General features: G+C 42.2%; 1 protein-coding gene across 3 annotated transcripts in view; it reads left to right on the forward strand.

Annotated features, from left to right (window-relative positions):
• LOC106569493 (serine/threonine-protein kinase tousled-like 1-B) overlaps nucleotides 1-22082 on the forward strand; it is a 29634-nt gene that overhangs the window by 3990 nt on the left and 3562 nt on the right. For all 3 annotated transcript variants that reach the window (XM_045694321.2, XM_045694320.2, XM_045694319.2), the window contains 16 exons: nucleotides 99-174; nucleotides 3153-3196; nucleotides 4826-4927; nucleotides 5024-5110; nucleotides 5216-5308; nucleotides 5657-5767; nucleotides 5864-6000; nucleotides 6266-6460; nucleotides 6587-6653; nucleotides 6759-6856; nucleotides 7235-7316; nucleotides 7426-7517; nucleotides 7612-7701; nucleotides 18692-18861; nucleotides 20732-20867; nucleotides 20973-21084. In XM_045694321.2, the coding sequence (XP_045550277.1) occupies nucleotides 99-174; nucleotides 3153-3196; nucleotides 4826-4927; nucleotides 5024-5110; nucleotides 5216-5308; nucleotides 5657-5767; nucleotides 5864-6000; nucleotides 6266-6460; nucleotides 6587-6653; nucleotides 6759-6856; nucleotides 7235-7316; nucleotides 7426-7517; nucleotides 7612-7701; nucleotides 18692-18861; nucleotides 20732-20867; nucleotides 20973-21084 (1692 nt within the window). The remainder of the gene's footprint in view (nucleotides 1-98; nucleotides 175-3152; nucleotides 3197-4825; nucleotides 4928-5023; nucleotides 5111-5215; nucleotides 5309-5656; nucleotides 5768-5863; nucleotides 6001-6265; nucleotides 6461-6586; nucleotides 6654-6758; nucleotides 6857-7234; nucleotides 7317-7425; nucleotides 7518-7611; nucleotides 7702-18691; nucleotides 18862-20731; nucleotides 20868-20972; nucleotides 21085-22082) is intronic.

A 22082-nucleotide genomic window follows, 5' to 3' on the forward strand; every position in this document is an offset into this window, starting at 1 on the left:
CCCCCCCCCCACACACACACACTCACACATTCATACACTCTCTTCCTAAGGGGACACGCGAATGTCAGAAAAGTGATTTACTATTTGTTTATTCTCAGACCCCTGAGAAGAAGCACTCTGAGTCGCCCAGAGGAAGGAAGCGGAAAGCTGACATCCAATCGGAGAACAGCCAGGGTATGACACATACATACAGTGCTTTCAGAAAGTATGCACACCCCTTGCAACAAGGCATTAAAATTTGAAGAAATTTGGCAAAGAAACAAACTTTGTCATGAATTCAAAGCATTATATTTAAGGCAAATCCAAAACAACTCTGAATAGCCTAGTTACACTTTTGACTAAATATGCTTTAAAATCTATGGCAAGACTTGAAAATGGCTGTCTAGCAATGATCAATAACCAACTTGACAAGAGCTTGACTGTTAAAAAGAATAATATGCAAATATTGTACAATCCAGGTGTGCAAAGCTCTTAGACTTACCCAGAAAGACTCACAGCTGTAGTCGCTGCCAAAGATGATTCTAGCGTGTATTGACTCAGGGTTGTGAATACTTATGTAAATAAGATATTTCTGTATTTCATTTATATTTTCATTTAACTAGGCAAGTCAGTTAAGAACACGTTCTTATTTTCAATGACAGCCTAGGAACAGTGGGTTAACTGCCTTGTTCAGGGGCAGAATGACAGATTTTTACCTTGTCAGCTCTGGGATTCGATCTTGCAACCTTTTGGGTACTAGTCCAACGCTCTAACCACTAGGCTACCTGCCACCCTATTTTCAATACATTCGCTGAAGTTTCTAAACATGTTTTCACTTTGTCATTATGGGGTCTAGATGGGTGAGGAGAAAAATCTATTTAATCCATTTTGTATTCAGGCACAACAAAATGTGAAATAAATCAAAGGGTATGAATACTTTCTTAAGGCACTGTACCTGTTTTCTATGATTGTGTTTTGTAATCCTGTCTTGCATTTTATATTTGTATGTGATGTGTGTGTCTTTGTAATTACAGGGCTCATTTGTAAAAGAGACCTTGGTCTCAACCTGACTCCCTGTCAAAAATAAATACATGTTTCAATAAAATAAAACTAAAAACAACAGTCATTATAAACAGGGGTGAAATGATCTGGTCAGGACCTGAAGGGATTTTGGATTCTCCTTGGTACTTGATTTATTTTCATTTCAAAGTCACTCACTCGAAAGCTCCCTGTCTGTGGTGGGCCGTTCCATTAGACAATGTATATTCTGAATATCACATGGTTTCACTCTGTTAAACAAGGTATATTGAATATCACATGGTTTCACTCTGTTAAACAAGGTATATTGAATATCACATGGTTTCACTCTGTTAAACAAGGTATATTGAATATCACATGGTTTCACTCTGTTAAACAAGGTATATTGAATATCACATGGTTTCACTCTGTTAAACAAGGTATATTGAATATCACATGGTTTCACTCTGTTAAACAAGGTATATTGAATATCACATGGTTTCACTCTGTTAAACAAGGTATATTGAATATCACATGGTTTCACTCTGTTAAACAAGGTATATTGAATATCACATGGTTTCACTCTGTTAAACAAGGTATATTGAATATCACATGGTTTCACTCTGTTAAACAAGGTATATTGAATATCACATGGTATCACTCTGTTAAACAAGGTATATTGAATATCACATGGTATCACTCTGTTAAACAAGGTATATTGAATATCACATGGTATCACTCTGTTAAACAAGGTATATTGAATATCACATGGTATCACTCAGTTAAACAACTGAGTGGACACCTCTTCAAAATTAGTGGATTAGGCTATTTCAGCCACACCTGTTGCTGAAAGGTGTTTAAAATCGAACACACAGCCATGCAATCTCCATAGACAAACATTGGCAGTAGAATGGCCTTACTGAAGAGCTCAGTGACTTTCAACGTGGCACCATCATAGGATGCCACCTTTCCAACAAGTCTGTCCGTTAAATTTCTGCCCTGCTAGAGCTGCCCCGGTCAACTCTTAAGTGCTGTTATTCTGAAGTGGAAACATCTAGATGCAACAAGGGTTCAGCCGCGAAGTGGTAGGCCACACAAGCTCACAGAACGGGACCGCTGAAGCTCATAGCGTGTAAAAATTGTCTGTCGTTGGTTGCAACCCTCACTACCGAGTTCCAAACTGCCTCTGGAAGCAACGTCAGCACAAGAACTGTTCGTCGGGAGCTTCATGAAATGGGTTTCTATGGCCTAGCAGCTGCACACACACACAAGCCTAAGATTACCATATGCAATGCCAAGCGTCAGCTGGAGTGGCGTAAAGCTCTCCGCCATTGGACTCTGGAGCAGTGGAAACGTGTTCTCTGGCGTGATGAATCATACTTAACCATCTGGCTGTCCGATGGACTAATCATGGTTTGGCGGATGCTAGGAGAAAGCTAACTGCCCCAATGCATAGTGCCAACTGTAAAGTTTGGTGGAGTAGGAATAATGGTCTGGGGGCTATTTTTCATGATTCGGGCTAGACCCCTTAGTTCCAGTGAAGGGAAATCTTAACGCTACAGCATACAACGACATTCTAGACGGTTCTGTCCTTCCAACTTTGTGGCAACAGTTTGAAGAAGGCCCTTTCCTGTTTCAGCATGACAATGCCCTCATGCACAAAGCGAGGTCCATACAGAAATTGTTTGTCGAGATCGGTGTGGAAGAACTTGAGTGGCCTGCACAGAGCCCTGACCTCAACCCCATCGGACTCCTTTGGCATCAATTGGAACATTGACTGCGAGCCAGGCCTAATTACCCAACATCATTGCCCGACCTCACTAATGCTCTTGTGGCTGAATGGAAGCAAGTCTCCGCAGAAATGTTCCAACATCTAGTGGAAAACCTTCCCAGAAAACTGGAGGCTGTTTTAGCATCAAAGGGGGAACCAACTCCATATTAATGCCCATGATTTTGGAATGAGATGTTCGACAAGCAGGTGTCCACATACCTTTGGTCATGTAGTGTATATTCTGAATGTCACTCTCCGTTAAACAAGGTGACACAGTGTCGTTGTTACATTCTGTTGTAAGGTCCCTGGGCTGTGCTAACCTCCTGTATCTGTGCTAATGCGTTGCTAACCCACGGTATCTGCTCTGTGTTCTCCTCTACCACAGGGAAGACTTCCACACGGGGGCCCAAGATCAGTGACTACTTTGATGTGAGTGTCGTATTATGTAGTTGTTCCAGACTCGTTATTTATATGCACTTTGTGTTCTCTCTGTGTAAGTTATACTAAATGTAAGCCTTCCATGGGCCAAGCTGGTTGGTCTTGACTCGCAGGCTGCATCTCACTAGACATCTTATGTGGAGTTGCCAGAAAACGCTAACATGCTGTTTTCAGGGATACAGTATTTTCAATCTAACTTCCATTTCCCCTGAAAAATGGAAGTAGGGACTCGGCTCAGGCATCTTTCTACGCCTGCTATGTTAGGTTAAGTGAGATGATTGGTGATTGGGTCGTGGTGTGATGCTTGTGATTGGTTGACATTGTGAATTTCCCAACTTGAGGCATTCTTCTATACGCTATGAAAGTCCCATCTACTTCCTGGATCATGTCCCTTTCTGTTTTAAGAATGGGATTCCACAAATTTATCCTCAAATTTATGTATGTCCTCAAATATTTGAGAAAGCAGTCATTTAAGATGCATGTAAAATTATATTCCTATTAGTGGATTATTTACTTCTACCCAATGCCTTTAAGGTTTTCCATAATGAAAAATAAAACGTAATGGTAACCCTTTATTATTATTATAATTATATATATATATATTTCTATTTCTCGTTTTATTTTGAGATTTTTGTATTATATATGTATGTGTTGTATATGTATATAAAAAATATATATTTAAAAATGTTGTTACTTTTTACCCCTTTTTCTCCCCAATTTTGTGATATCCAATTGGTAGTTAGTCTTGTCCCATCGCTGCAACTCCCGTATGGACTCGGGAGAGGCGAAGGTCGAGTGCGTCCTCCGAAACACAATCCAACCAAGCCGCACTGCTTCTTGACACACTACCCGCTTAACCCGTAAGCCAGCTGCACCAATTGGTTGGAGGAAACACAGTACAACTAGCGACTTAGGTCAGCTTGCATTGCGCCCGGCCCGCCACAGGAGTCACTAGAGCGCGATGGGCAAGGACATCCCGGCCAGCCAAACCCTGCCCTAACCCGGACGACGCTTGGCCAATTGTGCGCTGCCTCATGGGTCTCCTGGTCACGGCCAGCTGCAAGACAGCCTGGGATCGAACCCGGGTCTGTAGTGGCGGCTCTAGCGCCTTACACTTCGAACACACCAACAGCGTCATTGCATTTTGGTACACCAGAATTACATTCATTTCCAATGAAACGCTGCGTTTGCCTTGCAGCGTTGCAGAGGTAGTCGCAGTGCGTTCGTTGTGGTGCAAACGTTGGATTTATCGAATGTATGCGTCAAACTGTATGTGTAGATGGCTTGACAGAAATGGTAGAAGAAGGTGAATCTTGAACTTTTGTTGCATACTTATCCAGATGATGCTGCGTACTATTTTGCGCAACGACGCTGTCAGTGTGTTGGAAGCATTAGACCGCTGCGTCACTTGGGAGAATGGAAAACTTTAATGAAAGCCATTAGGTAGAACAAAATTAATCCACAAATACAAATATATTTGTACATATATCTTAAATGAACGCATTCAAAAACAGTATGGGGCATGATCCAAGAAGTAGGTGGGACTTTCATAGTGTATTGCTGGGCAATATGTATGTGATGTCACTTCCTGTTCCTCACCCTGCTGTTTCCTGTGTGTAGTTCCAGGGGGGGAGTGGCTCCAGTCCGGTGAGGGCTCTACCCCAGTTTCTCCGTTCACCACAGAACTCCCACCACGGTGCTCACTCTGCACCGGGCTCTAACGTGCGTATACACACGTGGTAGGACCTTTTTTGGGCTTTGGTGTGTGTTTCATCACCTTGTTTATAACAGTGTTGTATGTGTGTTGTCTCTCTGTAGATCAGACAGAACAGCTCCTCTCCTACCAGTCTGTGTTTCGGAGATCACCTGATGAACCACAAAGCCTCCTCCAGCAAGTGTGTTCAGGTAAGACTTGCACACTCTCTTTCCTCAAACTCTTATCGCATCTCTTTACGCTCCTCACACCTGTCACACTTTCTTCTCACCTTCTCCTCTCATGTCTCTCTCCAGACAGAGTTGACAGGTCTGAAACTGGCTGCTCTGGAGAGCAACAAGAGTCTGGACCTGGAGAAGAAAGAGGGACGCATAGATGACCTGCTTAGGGTGAGTTTAGGTGCTAGTTAGGGTACTACAGGTGATGGGTAGAGTTTGTACTAGTGAGGGTACTACAGGTGATGGGTAGAGGTTGTACTAGTGAGGGTACTACAGGTGATGGGTAGAAGTTGTACTAGTGAGGGTACTACAGGTGATGGGTAGAGGTTGTACTAGTGAGGGTACTACAGGTGATGGGTAGAGGTTGTACTAGTGAGGGTACTATAGGTGATGGGTAGAGGTTGTACTAGTGAGGGTACTATAGGTGATGGGTAGAGGTTGTACTAGTGAGGGTACTACAGGTGATGGGTAGAGGTTGTGTTCTGTTGTGCGTTGATACATGTATTGTTTTCCCTCCAGGCCAACTGTGACCTGAGGAGACAGATTGATGAACAGCAGAAACTCCTGGAGAAATACAAGGAGAGACTGAACAAATGCATCACAATGAGCAAGAAACTACTCATAGAGAAGGTATTGTTTTGTTCGTGTCGATGTCTGTTACTGACAGAAGCCCATGTGCGATTGATTGTGTGTGTGTGTAACTGGCGTCTATGTGTGTGTATGTAGAGCACCCAGGAGAAGCAGTCGTGCAGAGAGAAGAGCATGCAGGACCGTCTCAGACTGGGTCACTTCACCACTGTACGACATGGAGCCTCCTACACTGAACAGTGGACCGACGGATATGCATTCCAGAACCTTGTCAAGTGAGAATACACACACTTCACAAACCCACATATAATAGGGTCTGCTCTCCAGAGCATAATGAAACGATAACATTTCCTATGACCTGTTATGTGTGATATGACTTTCCTATGACCTGTTATGTGTGATTACTTTCTTATGACCTGCTATAACACTTTATAACCCCCCCCACACACACTCTCTCTCTCTCTCTCTCTCTCTCTCTCTCTCTCTCTCTCTCTCTCTCTCTCTCTCTCTCTGTCTCTCTCTCTCTGTGTGTGTGTGTAGGCAGCAGGAGGGTATCAACCAGCAGAGAGAGGAGATCGAGCGTCAGAGGAAGCTGCTAGCCAAAAGGAAGCCTCCCAACCCCTCCTCCTCCCCCTCCCTCTCCTTAGCAACCACCTCCGAACCCAAACAACGCAAAGCCAAGGTTGTAAACGGCAATGACCCCGACCCCTTCCTCAAACCCTCCCTGCCTCAGATGTGAGTACACACACACACACTGAGGGACACACACACTTGTACATACAGGCATGCATGTGCACGGGCAGATGGATACACACACTTTTTTGTTGGTCCAGTGACGTTTATAACCGTTCTTTTGTTTAGGTTGACTCTGGCTGAGTATCATGAGCAGGAGGAGATCTTCAAGCTTCGCCTGGGACACCTGAAGAAGGTTGGTTTCACTTTGAACACAAACATGTTTGTTAAAAGTACTATTGTCCGAATCCCAAAATGAATACGATTGACTGTCTGAGTGATGTGGTTGACTGTCTCTCAGGAGGAGGCTGAGATCCAGGCAGAGCTGGAGAGGTTGGAGAGGGTGAGGAACCTCCATATCCGAGAGCTGAAGAGGATCAACAATGAGGACAGCTCATCGTAAGTACCGGACAGGAAGACGGAATCATATAGAAGTCCTGACCCCAGCACTGTCTCCTGGTTCAAAACCCATCCCTAGTGCCTAGCTATCCGTAGGCCAGTAGCTGTAGTGTGGCTGACTGCCCAGTTCATACTTTCTAGGTATTCATAAGATAATAATATATGCCATTTAGCAGACACATTTATCCAAAGCAACTTAGTCATGTGTGTATACATTTTATATATGGATGGCCCAAGCGGGAATCGAACCCACGGCCCTTGGCATTGCAAGTGCCATGCTCCACCGACTGAGCCACAGCTCTTCTAGGTGTTATGTGGGTAAACTATCCCTTTATGCTATAGGAAGCAGCCTGTTCAGTCTATCTGTCTGTCTGTCAGGTTTAAAGACCACCCCACTCTGAATGAGAGGTACCTGCTGCTGTATCTGCTAGGCAGAGGAGGCTTCAGTGAAGTCTATAAGGTATGGATTGACTACTGGTATGTGCTTGTGAATGATTATTAAGAGATTCTAGATCCATACTGTACCTGTGCTTGTGAGTGTTTGTCTGATGTGTGTTCTGTGTTTTCAGGCCTTTGACCTGTTTGAGCAGCGCTACGCAGCCGTTAAAATCCACCAACTCAACAAGAACTGGAGAGAGGAGAAGAAGGAGAACTACCATAAGTATGAGACACAGAATTTACAACCAAGTTTACATCCAAGTTTTAAACGTTATTTGACCACACTTGCTTACACACAATATTGTTTCCTGTCCCAGGCATGCCTGTAGAGAATACCGGATACACAAACAGCTGGACCATCCCAGAATAGTCAAACTCTACGACTACTTCTCCCTGGATACAGACACGTAAGTGACGTTTTACCCCAAACCTAGTACAGTTCTTTCACATCAGTGCCGATGAAGGAGAGGAAGCCATTTTAGACTGTTGAGATGCCTCTTAGGTTATAGTTAATGAAGTCCATTGTCTTCTCTGTTTCTCTCTGTTTCTCTTGCTCACGCTCTTTCTGTTTTTCTCGTGTGGTGGAATTATTGTAATCAAAAGGAGAGACTTTTAGATTTCTTCAAAACAATCAAACGTAATTATTTAATTAGTGCAGTAATGGAGCTGGTCGGTAATCACCCCTGGAGGTGATCACTGAGAACTCAACAAGCTGGTTTGAGCCACAGCATTTTATAGCAAAGTCCATCCTCCTTCAGTCTACATGACAAACAAAATATGTATGGAATGGGTCACAAGGTTAAGATTTGTATGAAAGATAGTTATAATTCACAGCAGACAGTATCTTTCCTCATTGTGTAGAGACCAGGGTCTGGCCCCCCAACTCCATACATGAGCCATCTCCCCCTGGTACCCGAGTACAGAAACATTAACTAATGCTCTGGAATGCGGTATCACCCAACGAAATCGTAAATCTCCTGTCAGTGTTGAATCTCCCAGAGGCCCACTTTCAGTTCACACAGACACAATAGAGTTATAAGAACCCTCTATTCTATAAAACAACCATTTGATGCAATTACAGCATTATAACATGATCTTGCAATTTTGCTCTCACATGCCCCCATTTTGAGAGTCCTCTCAACTTAAAAGAAAATTACAAGATTTAAAAACATTCATTCACATGTAGAAAATGCATACATTCTTCAAAAACCAAGAAGCATGAAAGCAATAACTCATTGTATGGGTTCCTGCACGTGACCAGCTGACCAGAGATGGCGCCGACAGAGATGGTCGCCTCACTTCGCGTTCTTAGGAAACTATGCAGTATTTTGTTTTTTTATGTATTATTTCTTACATTGTTACCCCAGGAAATCTAAAGTTGTATTACATACAGCCGGGAAGAACTATTGGATATAAGAGCAAAGTTGTGGTGTGATCGTGGTGTGATCTTAACAACATACAGGAACTCAAATCCTGTTGTTCATCTGATCTAGAATTCCTTACAATCAAATGCCGACCGCATTATCTACCAAGAGAATTCTCTTCGATTATAATCACAGCCTTGTACACCCCCCAAACAGACACCTCGTCGGCCCTGAAAGAACTGCATTGGACTCTATGTAAACTGGAAACGATATATCCTGAGGCTGCATTTATTGTAGCTGGGGTTTTTTCACAAAACTAATCTGAAAACAAGGCTCCCTAAATTTGATCAGTATATCGATTGCACGACCCGGGCTGGAAGCATTCTGGATCATTGCTACTCTAACTTCCGCGATGCATACAAAGCCCTCCTTTTGGCAAATCTGACCACGGCTCCATTTTGTTGCTCCCAGCATATAGACAGAAACTTAAACATGATAAGCTCGTGCTCGTGTCTGGTCGACGCTGGTCCGACCAATCGGATTCCACGCTTCAAGATTTCTTCGATCACGTGGCCTGGGATATGTTCCGGATAGCCTCAGACAACAACATTGATGTATACGCTGATTCAGTGAGCGAGTTTATTAGCTAGTGCATCAGTGATGTTGTACCCACGGTGACTATTAAAACCTTCCCCAACCAGAAACCGTGGATTGATGGCAGCATTCGCGCAAAACAGAAAGCGTTAACCACTGCTTTTAATCATGGCAAGGTGACCAGAAACATGACCGAATACAAACAGTGTAGCTATTCCCTCCGCAAGGCAATCAAACAAGCTAAGCGTCAGTATAGAGACAAAGCAGTCGCAATTCAACGGCTCAGACACGAGGTATGTGGTAGGGTCTACAGTCAATCACGGATTACAAAAGGAAAACAAGCCCCATTGCGGACACCGACGTCTTGCTCCTAGACAAATTAAACATCTTCTTTGCTCGCTTTGAGGACAATACAGTGCCACTGACACGGCCCGCTAACAAAAACTGCAGGCTCTCCGTCACCGCGGCCAACGTGAGTAAAACATTTAAACGCGTTAACCCTCGCAAGGCTGCCAGCCCAGACGGCATCCCTAGCCGCATCCTCAGAGCATGCGCAGACCAGCTGGCTGGCGTGTTTACGGACATATTCAATCAATCCCTATCCCAGTCTGCTGTGCCCACATGCTTCAAGAGGGCCACTATTGTTCCTGTTCCCAAGAAAGCTAAGGTAACTGAGCTAAATGACTATCGCCCCGTAGCACTCACTTCCGTAATCATGAAGTGCTTTGAGAGACCAGTCAAGAATCATATCACCTCCACCTTACCCTACCCCCTAAACCCACTCCAATTTGCTTACCGCCCCAATAGGTCCACAGACAACGCAATTGCAATCACACTGCACACTGCCCTAACCCATCTGGACAAGAGGAATACCTATGTAAGAATGCTGTTCATTGATTACAGCTCAGCGTTTAACATCATAGTACCCTCCAAACTCGTCATTAAGCTTGAGACCCTGGGTCTCAACCCCGCCCTGTGCAACGGGGTCTTGGATTTTCTGACGGGCCGCCCCAGGTGGTGAGGGTAGGAAACAACATCTCCACCCCGCTGATCCTCAACACTGGGGCCCCACAAGGGTGCGTTCTCAGCCCTCTCCTGTACTCCCCGTTCACCCATGACTGCGTGGCCATGCACGCCTGGAAAGTTTTAAGTTCCTCGGCGTACACATCACGGACAAACTGAAATGGTCCACCATACAGACAGCGTGGTGAAGAAGGCGCAACAGCGCCTCTTCAACCTCAGGAGGCTGAAGAAATTTGGCTTGTCACCGAAAACACTCACAAACCTTTACAGATGCACAATCGAGAGCATCCTGTCGGGCTGTATCCCCGCCTGGTACGGCAACTGCTCCGCCCACAACCGTAAGGCTCTCCAGAGGGTAGTGAGGTCTGCACAACGTATTACCGGGGGAAAACTACCTGCCCTCCAGGACACTTACACCACCCGATGTCACAGGAAGGCCAAAAAGATAATCAAGGACAACAACCACCCGAGCCACTGCCTGTTCACCCCGCTATCATCCAGAAGGCGAGGTCAGTACAGGTGCATCAAAGCTCGGACCGAGAGACTGAAAAACAGCTTCTATCTCAAGGCCATCAGACTGTTAAACAGCCATCACTAATATCAGTGGCTGCTGCCAACATACTGACTTAAATCTCTAGCCACTTTAATAATTAAAAATTGGATGTAAAAAATGTATCACTAGCCACTTTAACCTGTTATGGCTAGGGGGCAGTATTTTCACGGCTGGATAAAATACATACCCGATTTAATCTGGTTACCACTCCTACCCAGTAACTAGAATATGCATATACTTATTACATATGGATAGAAAACACTCCAAAGTTTCTAAAACTGTTTGAATGGTGTCTGTGAGTATAACAGAACTCATTTGGCAGGCAAAAACCTGACAAGGTTTCAGGCAGGAAGTGGCCTGTCTGACAAGGTGTCGTTCTTCTTGTCTCTGTTTATTGAAGAGTGAGGATCTTAGCTGTCCCGTGACACTTCCTACGGCTGCCATAGGGTCTCAGAAGGCGGTAAAAAGCTGAATCGTGGCTTTGCAGGCTCTGGCTGAAACAAAGTAGCGCGTTTGGGTAGTGGCTGGTTACAGTACTGTGAGACTCAGGCTCGTGCCCGCATCGACCGAAAGCTTTGTTTACTTTCCTCAGTTTAGCTAAAAGGAGATTCCTGGTCGGAATATTATCGCTTTTTTACGAGAAAAATTGCATAAAAATGGATTTTAAACAGCGGTTGACATGCTTCGAAGTACGGTAATGGAATATTTAGATTTTTTTTGTCACGAATTGTGCCATGCGCGCGACCCTGATTTACCATTTCAGATAGTGTCTGGGACGCACGAACAAAACGCCGCTATTCGGATATAACGATGGATTATTTTGGACCAAACCAACATTTGTTATTGAAGTAGCAGTCCTGGGAGTGCATTCTGACGAAGACAACAAAAGGTAATTAAACTTTTATAATAGTAAAGCTGATATTGGTGAGTGCTAAACTTGCCGGGTGTCTAAATAGCTAGCCCATGATGCCTGGGCTATGTACTTAGAATATTGCAAAATGTGCTTTCACCAAAAAGCTATTTTAAAATCGGACATATCGAGTGCATAGAGGAGGTCTGTATCTATAATTCTTAAAATAATTGTTATGCTTTTTGTGAACGTTTATCGTGAGTAATTTAGTAAAATGTTAGCGAATTCCCCGGAAGTTTGCGGGGGGTATGCTAGTTCTGAACGTCACATGCTAATGTAAAAAGCTGGTTTTTGATATAAATATGAACTTGATTGAACAAAACATGCATGTATTGTATAACATAATGTCCTAGGGTTGTCATCTGATGAAGATCATCAAAGTTTAGTGCTGCATTTAGCTGTCTTCTGGGTTTTTGTGACATATGCTAGCTTGAAAAATGGGTGTCTGATTATTTCTGGCTTGGTACTCTGCTGACATAATCTAATGTTTTGCTTTCGCTGTAAAGCCTTTTTGAATTCGGACAGTGTGGTTAGATAAAGGAGAGTCTTGTCTTTAAAATGCTGTGAAATAGTCATATGTTTGAAAAATTGAAGTTTTTGTATTTTTGAGGAATTTGTAATTCGCGCCACGCCTATCATTGGATATTGGAGCAGGTGTTCCGCTAGCGGAACGTCTAGATGTAAGAGGTTAACAAGAAATTTGTGGAGTGGTTGAAAAACAAGTTTTAATGACTCCAACCTAAGTATATGTAAACTTCCGACTTCAACTGTATTTTATAAATTTGGCACATTACATGTTACTTGTAAAGTCTTGGACATTTCATAAGTGTGAAGCCTAAAGAGGAGAGAAAGTTGTCAAGTTTGTTTTTAACCTTACGATAGAGTTAAGCGCAGAACGTTGTTTGAGAATGGGTTATATTTTTTTCCTACTGGTAAGAATAGAAGAGTTAGTCGTGCTCGCTGGGCTATATCGGGCTGTAAGGAATGCAGTGGGACATTTGCAGTAGAGGTCTGAATAGTTGAACCGGAAACGTTCTTTGATAATTTCTGATTACTGTTGCTACCACAGGAAGTTAATGTATTCTAACATTTAGAATCTATTTCCATTACGTGGAACAGTGTCCAGTCATTAAAGTGGATTGCAGGTTAGTTTTGACTATTGCGCTGATGAGACAGCACCAACTTTTTGAAGGTTCTAGATTTGTTAAACAACCGGTTAATATTTTTACTAAATGAATGCAAACAGGTTGAAATGATTAGATTACCGGAAAAGATCACTGATTCCTTACGCTGAGACATTGACTACATTTGCAACAGAAAAAAGTATTACATTTAGAGAGGTTAACAGGAAACATCTATGGCGAAACAGCTACTACATATGTTGTTGGTCATTTTATTTTACCTTTATTTAACTAGGCAAGTCAGTTAAGAACAAATTCTTATTTTCAATGACGGCCTAGGAACAGTGGGTTAACAGATTTGTACCTTGTCAGCTCGGGGATTCGAACTTGCAACCTTGCAAAGACTGTGCCTTTAACCTCTCTGGGGTATGTGGGATGCTAGCGTCCCACCTGCGGGACACACTATTCAACAGCCAGTGAAATAGCAGGGCGGCAAATTAAAAACAACAGAAATCTCATAATTCAAATTTCTCAAACATACAACTATTATATCCCATTTTAAAGATACACTTCTCGTTAATCCAACCACATTGTCCGATTTCAAAAAGGCTTTACGGCGAAAGCATAACATTAGATTGTTAGGACAGCGCCTAGACAAGAAAAACCACACAGCCATTTTCCAAGCAAGGAGAGGCGTCACAAAAAACGGAAATACAGCTAAAATGAATCACTAACCTTTGATGATCAGATGGCACTCATAGGACTTCATGATACACAATACATGTATGTTTTGCTCGATAAAGTTCATATTTATATCCAAAACCCCATTTTACATTGGCGTGTAATGTTCAGAAATGTTTTGCCTCCCAAAACTTCCGGTGAATGAACACATCAATTTACAGAAATACTCATCATAAACGTTGATAAAATATTCAACTATTATTCAAGAATTATAGATACACTTCTCCTTAATGCAACCGCTGTCGGATTTCAAAAAAGCTTTACGGCTAAAGCAAATTTTGCAATAATCTGAGTACAGCGCTCACATAACAAAACAAGCCATACAGATACCCGCCATTTTGGAGTCAACAGAAATTACATTACAAATATTCACTTACCTTTAACCTCTCTAGGGTAGGTGGCACCAAATCGTCCCACCTACGTAACAGCCAGTGTAATCCCGTGGCGCGTTATTCAAAAACCTCAAAAATGCAAAAACTTCAATTTTTCAAACATATGACTATTTTACACCATTTTAAAGACAAGACTCTCGTTAATCTAACCACACTGTCCGATTTCAAAAAGGCTTTACAACGAAAGCAAAACATTAGATTATGTCAGCAGAGTACCAAGTACCATATAATGTCGCAAAAACCCAGAAGACAGCTAAATGCAGCACTCACCTTTGATGATCTTCATCAGATGACAACCCTAGGACATTATGTTATACAATACATGCATGTTTTGTTCAATCAAGTTCATATTTATATAAAAAACCAGCTTTTTACATTAGCATGTGACGTTCAGAACTAGCATACCCCCCGCAAACTTCCGGGGAATTCGCTAACATTTTACTAAATTACTCACGATAAACGTTCACAAAAAGCATAACAATTATTTTAAGAATTATAGATACAGACCTCCTCTATGCACTCGATATGTCCGATTTTAAAATAGCTTTTTGGTGAAAGCACATTTTGCAATATTCTAAGTACATAGCCCAGGTATCACGGGCTAGCTATTTAGACACCCGGCAAGTTTAGCACTCACCATAATCATATTTACTATTATAAAAGTTTGATTACCTTTTGTTGTCTTCGTCCGAATGCACTCCCAGGACTGCTACTTCAATAACAAATGTTGGTTTGGTCCAAAATAATCCATCGTTATATCCAAATAGCGGCGTTTTGTTCGTGCGTTCCAGACACTATCCGAAATGGTAAAGAAGGGTCGCGCGCATGGCGCAATTCGTGACAAAAAAATTCTAAATATTCCATTACCGTACTTCGAAGCATGTCAACCGCTGTTTAAAATCAATTTTTACGCCATTTTTCTCATAGAAAAGCGATAATATTCCGACAGGGAATCTCCTTTTCGGCAAACAGAGGAAAAAATCCCAAAGGCGGGGGTGGTCGGGTCACGCGCCTAAGCCCAGATTCCCTTGATCGGCCACTTGAGAAAGGCGATAATGTGTTTCAGCCTGGGGCTGGGATGACGACATTCAGGTTTTTCCCGGGCTCTGAGCGCCTATGGACGACGTAGGAAGTGTCACGTTAGAGCAGAGATCCTTAGTAAAAGATAGAGATGGAAAAGAAGTTCAAGAAATGGTCAGACAGGCCACTTCCTGTAAAGAAATCTCTCAGGTTTTGACCTGCCATTTGAGTTCTGTTATACTCACAGACACCATTCAAACAGTTTTAGAAACTTTAGGGTGTTTTCTATCCATATGTAATAAGTATATGCATATTCTAGTTACTGGGTAGGAGTGGTAACCATATTAAATCGGGTATGTTTTTTATCCAGCCGTGTCAATACTGCCCCCTAGCCCTAACAGGTTAAAGATCTTCATCGGAATGCACTCCCAGAAATCCCAGTTCCAGAATAAATGTTTGTTTTGTTCGATAAAGTTCATCTTTATGTCCAAATACCTCCATTTTGTCCGCACGTTAGGTTCACTATTCAAAATGCAAGGCACGCGCTTACTAAGTCCAGACGAAAAGTCAAAAAAGTTATACTACAGTTTGTAGAAACATGTCAAACGATGTATAGAATCAATCTTTAGGATGTTTTTATCATAAATCTTCCATAATATTCCAACCGAACAATTCCTTTGTCTTCAAAAAAGAAAAGGAACACAGTTAACTCTCACGTGAGTGAGCGCGATTGAGCTCATGTCATTTTCTGATTCCTGGTGGGTCTTATTCTCTCCCCAGTCACAGTAGAAGCATGAAACAACGTTCTAAGACTGTTGACATCTAGTGGAATCCTTAGGAAGTGCAAAATGACCACATTGACACTGTATACTGGATAGGGAATCACTTGAAAACTACAAACCTCAGATTTCCACACTTCCTGGTTGGATTTTTTTCTCAGGTTTTTGCCTGCCATATGAGTTCTGTTATACTCACAGACATCATTCAAACAGTTTTAGAAACTTCAGAGTGTTTTCTGAAGTAAAACATTAGATTATGTTAGGAGAGTACATTGACAAAAATAACCACACAGCCATTTTCCAAGCAACTAGCATGCATCACAAATACCCAAAACATAGCTAAATGTAGCACTAACCTTTGATGATCTTCATCAGATGACAACCCTAGGACATTATGTTATACAATACATGCATGTTTTGTTCAATCAAGTTCATATTTATATCAAAAACCAGCTTTTTACATTAGCATGTGACTAGCATGTGACTAGCATTCCCACCGAACACTGCCGGTGAATTTACTAAATTACTCACGATAAACGTTCACAAAAAGCATAACAATTATTTTAAGAATTATAGATAAAGAACTCCTCTATGCACTCGATATGTCAGATTTTAAAATAGCTTTTTGGTGAAAGCACATTTTGCAATATTCTCAGTAGATAGCCCGGCATCACAGGGCTAGCTATTTAGAAACCCAGCAAGTTTAGCACTCATCAAAGTCAGATTTACTATAAGAAAAATGTTATTACCTTTGCTGTCTTCGTCAGAATGCACTCCCAGGACTTCTACTTCAATAACAAATGTTGGTTTGGTTCAAAATAATCCATAGTTATATCCAAACAGCGGCGTTTTGTTCGTGCGTTCAAGACACTATCCGAAAGGGTAAATAAGGGTGACGAGCATGGCGCAATTCGTGACAACAAAATTCTAAATATTCCATTACCGTACTTCGAAGCATGTCAACCGCTGTTTAAAATCAATTTTTATGCCATTTTTCTCATAAAAAAGCGATAATATTCCGACCGGGAATCTGCGTTTAGGTAAACAGACGAAAGAAAATAAAGCATTCGGTCGACTCGGGCACGCGCCTAAGCCCATAGTACTCTGATCGGCCACTTGCCAAAAGCGATAAAGTGTCCTATCCTAAACAGTTTTAGAAACTTTGGAGTGTTTTCTATCCAAAGCCAATAATTATATGCATATTCTAGTTACTGGGCAGGAGTAGTAACCAGATTAAATCGGGTACGTTTTTTATCCAGCCGTGTCAATACTGCCCCCTAGCCCTAACAGGTTAACTTATCTACTAATTATTATTTATCTCAGGCTCACACAGAGCCTTCATGATCACCCATACAGGATTGATCAAATGCTCACACAGAACATGACTAAATAACCATCCACACAGGATTGGTAAGCTGTTCACACAGAACATCATTGAAAGGTTACCCACAGACTCAACCTATCGCGCCCACACAGAACGCTTCTACAAAGATTACCCGCACAGGATTTCAAACCCTGTCTATATGAACAGGGAAACCCATACCATTATCAAAATATTGCCTAATTAGTGGTCCCACAACGGGGTGTTGTATCCACACTGGGATTATCGCCTACTGTGATTACTATGGTATACATTATCTTCCATCTATCCAAATGTGCAAAACTACCTACAGGGTACCCATGTCTCCTCTCTAACTTTGTAACACGGTCCCAAAAATCCTATCTTACCTCATATTTTCTACCAATAGTAACCCAGGGCATACCTGTTTACCTCATTTAACAATTTTTTTAATCAATTACATACACGTTAAAATGTTAACTTCACTAAAGTCAGATGCCACGCAAAGCGTCACCTGCACTCTCATTCTTCATTCAATACGTTAACCTCAGCAATCCTACTGTGATCAAGCCAGTACCACGGATCTGGACTTTTGGTTGCCCACAACTGGCTAATTAACAATCATGTCCAAGGATTCCTCACTTAAGAACACTCTCATCAACGCAACTCAGTCCTGCTAGTCACCCCAGCTGTGGCCCTCTTAAGGAAGACCTCACTCTGAGTGTACCCTCAACAGGGGATTTTGTTATTTTTTATGTTTTTATTTTTTATCTTTTCATCACTTAAATGTTCCGTTAATGTCTAATTAGTACTATTAATTCTGTGCACGTTCAAGTCTAACCCTTAATCCAATTTTGTTCGAAATGATGTATCCATTCAGCTGACGCTCTCAGCCAGGTGGGGATCCGATCTGCTCCAAATAGTGGAGAGTGGCTTTCCCCTGGTTGCATCTAATGCAACTACCCGTGCACGGTTAACCTGAGTTTAACTGAGAACAATCAGAAAAATTGAAGTTTATCATCCCATCCTCGTCGCCAAAATTGTGGTGGAATTATTGTAATCAAAAGGAGAGACTTTTAGATTTCTTCAAAACAATCTAACTTTATTATTTCATTACTGCAGTAAGGGAGCTGGTCGGTAATCACCCCTAGAGGTGACCACTGAGAACTCAACAAGCTGGTTTGAGCCAAAGCTTTTTATAGCAAAGTCCATCCTCCTTCAATCTACATGACAAACAACAGATGTATGGAATGGGTCACAAGGTTAAGATTTGTATGAAAGATCCTTATAATTCACAGCAGACAGTATCGTCTGTAAAAATTGTTCTCATTGTGTAGAGACCAGGGTCTGGCCCCGAGACATCTCCCTGGTATCACCCAAAGACATCGTCAGTGTTGAATCTCCCTGAGGCCCACTTTCAGTTCACACAGACACAATAGAGTTATAAGAACCCTCTATTCTGTTGTAAAAACAACCATTTGATGCAGTTACAGCATTATAACATAATCTTGCAATTTTGCTCTCACGCTCTCTCTTTCTGTCTCTTTCTCTCTGCCTTTAGGTTCTGTACGGTTCTAGAGTTCTGCGAGGGGAATGACTTGGACTTCTATCTGAAACAGAACAAGCTGATGTCAGAGAAAGAGGCGCGGTCTATCGTCATGCAGATAGTCAACGCCCTGCGATACCTCAACGAGATCAAACCCCCCATCATACACTACGACCTCAAACCAGGTACACACACACACCCGCTACGACCTCAAAGCAGTTACACACACACCACAGGAGGCTGCTGAGGGGAGGACAGCTCATAATAATGTCTGGAACGGAGTAAATGGAATGGCATCAAACACATGCTGATTCCACTCCACACATGGTGAAACCCATCCTCCCCAATTAAGGTGCCACCAACCAACCAGGCACACACACACACACACACACACACACACACACACACACACACACACACACACACACACACACACACACACACACACTCGTTCACACAGTGACTCATGTTTGTGTAGGTGACTGTCGTGACGTTGTATTAGTTAATGTGACGACTGTTGCTCATCGAATGATTAACGGTTTATAATTGCGTGATTAAATGAATTAAGCAATGAATCAAGCAATTATTAACTTATTAGCCTGGGGCACCATGGGAACATTATTTTGATTGAGTTTCTATTTCCCAAATTAACTCAAAGGATATCAGAATATCGATTTTACAACAGTCGCTAAATTAATCAACCTCTTGTCTCATGTCTGAACGTCGCATAATCCGGGAATCTGCACGAACCCGGGCTACACCAATAAGTTTACCACACCAATCTTAGTTGATTATTTATTTACTAGCAAGCTAAAATGATGATAAAAATACACATACACAAAACACAGTCTAGCTATTGATTAGGACTTAGTATAACGGGCCAACACACTATGGCACGTGTTACCCAAAATGGGGATTTAAAAGAGAGAGAAACCAAGAAAGTACACGAGAGAAATATACATTTGGTTCATTTGTCAGCCATGCGTATTTAAACCTAGCCTTGCCCCGAACTGCCGCTCTTATGGGTCAGAATATAATGATGTAATTACGTGTTGGAGGTCTCAGGTGGGAAGCTCCGCGTGTGTCGTTTAGGCTTCTCAATGACGCACTTCTCCGGCGCAACTCTCTGGTTGTCCTCACGATGTCAGTGTCCTTCTTGGCTTAGGGGTCTGATCCCTCGCCCTTGATCTGAAAGGGGTCTTCTGAGGACAGACAGCTCTGTAGCTCAGAGCTCACAGCTTCGGACTCGAACGGTGTAGATACCACGATTCAATGGAGAGTGGAGGCTGGGTGGTTCGGCTTGAATTCACCCACTTAGATACAGCTACTCGTCCGTAGCTCGTGTAGAAAAAGATTTCTTTGTCTTCAACCTTGTGTTTCGTTTTGGGGTTCGTTGACTTTGTTAGACCTTCGCTGCAGCTTGGGGTCAATTAGTCTCCATGTTAATTCTTCACTCTCCTGTCTTATACCCTCGGGTCAGAAGTGCGCGTAACCGCCTTTAGGGCAATTCTCTGGGCGGACCAAGTTAAGGGGCAAGGCCTAGATTTGACTAAAATCCTATTTTAGACACTACCTTCACATCTCATCTTTACCAAAACATTCTCTTTGATTTGGGTATTTTCCACACAACGTACAATGTATAAACATCAGGCATATACTGGGAAAACTCTTAAAGGTACAATGTTTTCATAATAACGTCATCTCTTAACCTTTAATAACAATACAAAAGTTACATACATTTTCATATTCCACCTCTCGTCATGACCACCATTGTGGCTGACGGAAACCATTGTTCCAAAGTCCCTTTATTGCATGTTTAATGTTCTGAGGCCAGTTCTCCATTGTGAGGACAAAGGAATTTCTCTGTGGCCTAAGGTTTATTATGGGCTTGAGGGGTCATAAAACCCCCACATCTTCAGACCCCTAGATCTCTCCTCCTCTGTTGGGGGTTTAGGAGATAATCTGTAGGGTGGTGGTCTCCTGAACCCTGACCTGATCAGGACAGTCATGACATGACATACATACATACTCAACTCACGCCTCTTGTCTGTGCAGGTAATATCTTGCTGGTGGATGGGACTGCATGTGGCGAGATAAAGATCACAGACTTTGGGCTATCTAAGATCATGGATGATGACAACTATGGCGTGGACGGCATGGACCTCACCTCACAGGGAGCTGGCACATACTGGTGAGACACGGACACACACACGACACACAACACATGACACACAAATAGTTGTATTAGGTTTTTTTCAATTGTATATTGCTTTCTTCATGTTTTCCTCTTGTCCAGGTACCTTCCCCCTGAGTGTTTTGTGGTGGGCAAGGAGCCTCCTAAGATCTCTAACAAGGTGGACGTCTGGTCGGTCGGGGTCATCTTCTTCCAGTGCCTCTATGGACGGAAGGTAAGCACTCACACTCATTAGGGCACCTCTGAAGTGTACTCATTTTATTCGCATTTGTGAATAAAAAAATGTTAATTATGATCAAATTTATAGTGAAATAAATGCTGCAGTAGCTGTTTTCAAAGTATTTCTGCCATTTTGTTTCATAGCTGGTAATTTAACCTCTTACATCTAGATGTTCCGCTAGCGGAACGCCTCGCCAATATCCAATGATAGGGCGTGGCGCGAATTACAAAGTCCTCAAAAATCAAAAAACTTCAATTTTTCAAACATATGACTATTTTACACCATTTTAAAGACAAGACTCTCCTTTATCTAACGACATTGTCCGATTTCAAAAAGGCTTTACAACGAAAGCAAAACATTAGATTATGTCAGGAGAGTACCCAGCCAGAAATAATCAGACACCCATTTTTCAAGCTAGCATATAATGTCACAAAAACCAAAACCACAGCTAAATGCAGCACTAACCTTTGATGATCTTCATCAGATGACACTCCTAGGACATTATGTTATACAATGCATGCATGTTTTGTTCAATCAAGTTCATATTTAAAAAAACTGCTTTTTACATTAGCATGTGACGTTCAGAACTAGCATACCCACCGAAAACTTCCGGTGAATTTACTAAATTACTCACGATAAACGTTCACAAAAAACAAAATTATTTTAAGAATTATAGATACAGAACTCCTTTATGCAATCGCGGTGTTCGATTTTAAAATAGCTTTTCGGTGAAAGCACATTTTGCAATATTCTGAGTAGATAGCCCGGCCATCACAGGCTTAGCTATTTTGACACCCACCAAGTTTGGCACTCACCAAACTCAGATTTACTATAAGAAAAATTGGTTTACTTTTGCTGTTCTTCGTCAGAATGCACTCCCAGGACTTCTACTTCAACACCCAATGTTGTTTTGGTTCCAAATAATCCATAGTTATATCCAAATAGCTGCGTTTTGTTCTTGCGTTCAAGACACTATCCGAAGGGTGACGCGC

The sequence above is a fragment of the Salmo salar genome, chromosome 14, assembly GCF_965601325.2.
Source record: "Salmo salar chromosome 14, fSalSal1, whole genome shotgun sequence".
Taxonomy (NCBI): domain Eukaryota; kingdom Metazoa; phylum Chordata; class Actinopteri; order Salmoniformes; family Salmonidae; genus Salmo; species Salmo salar.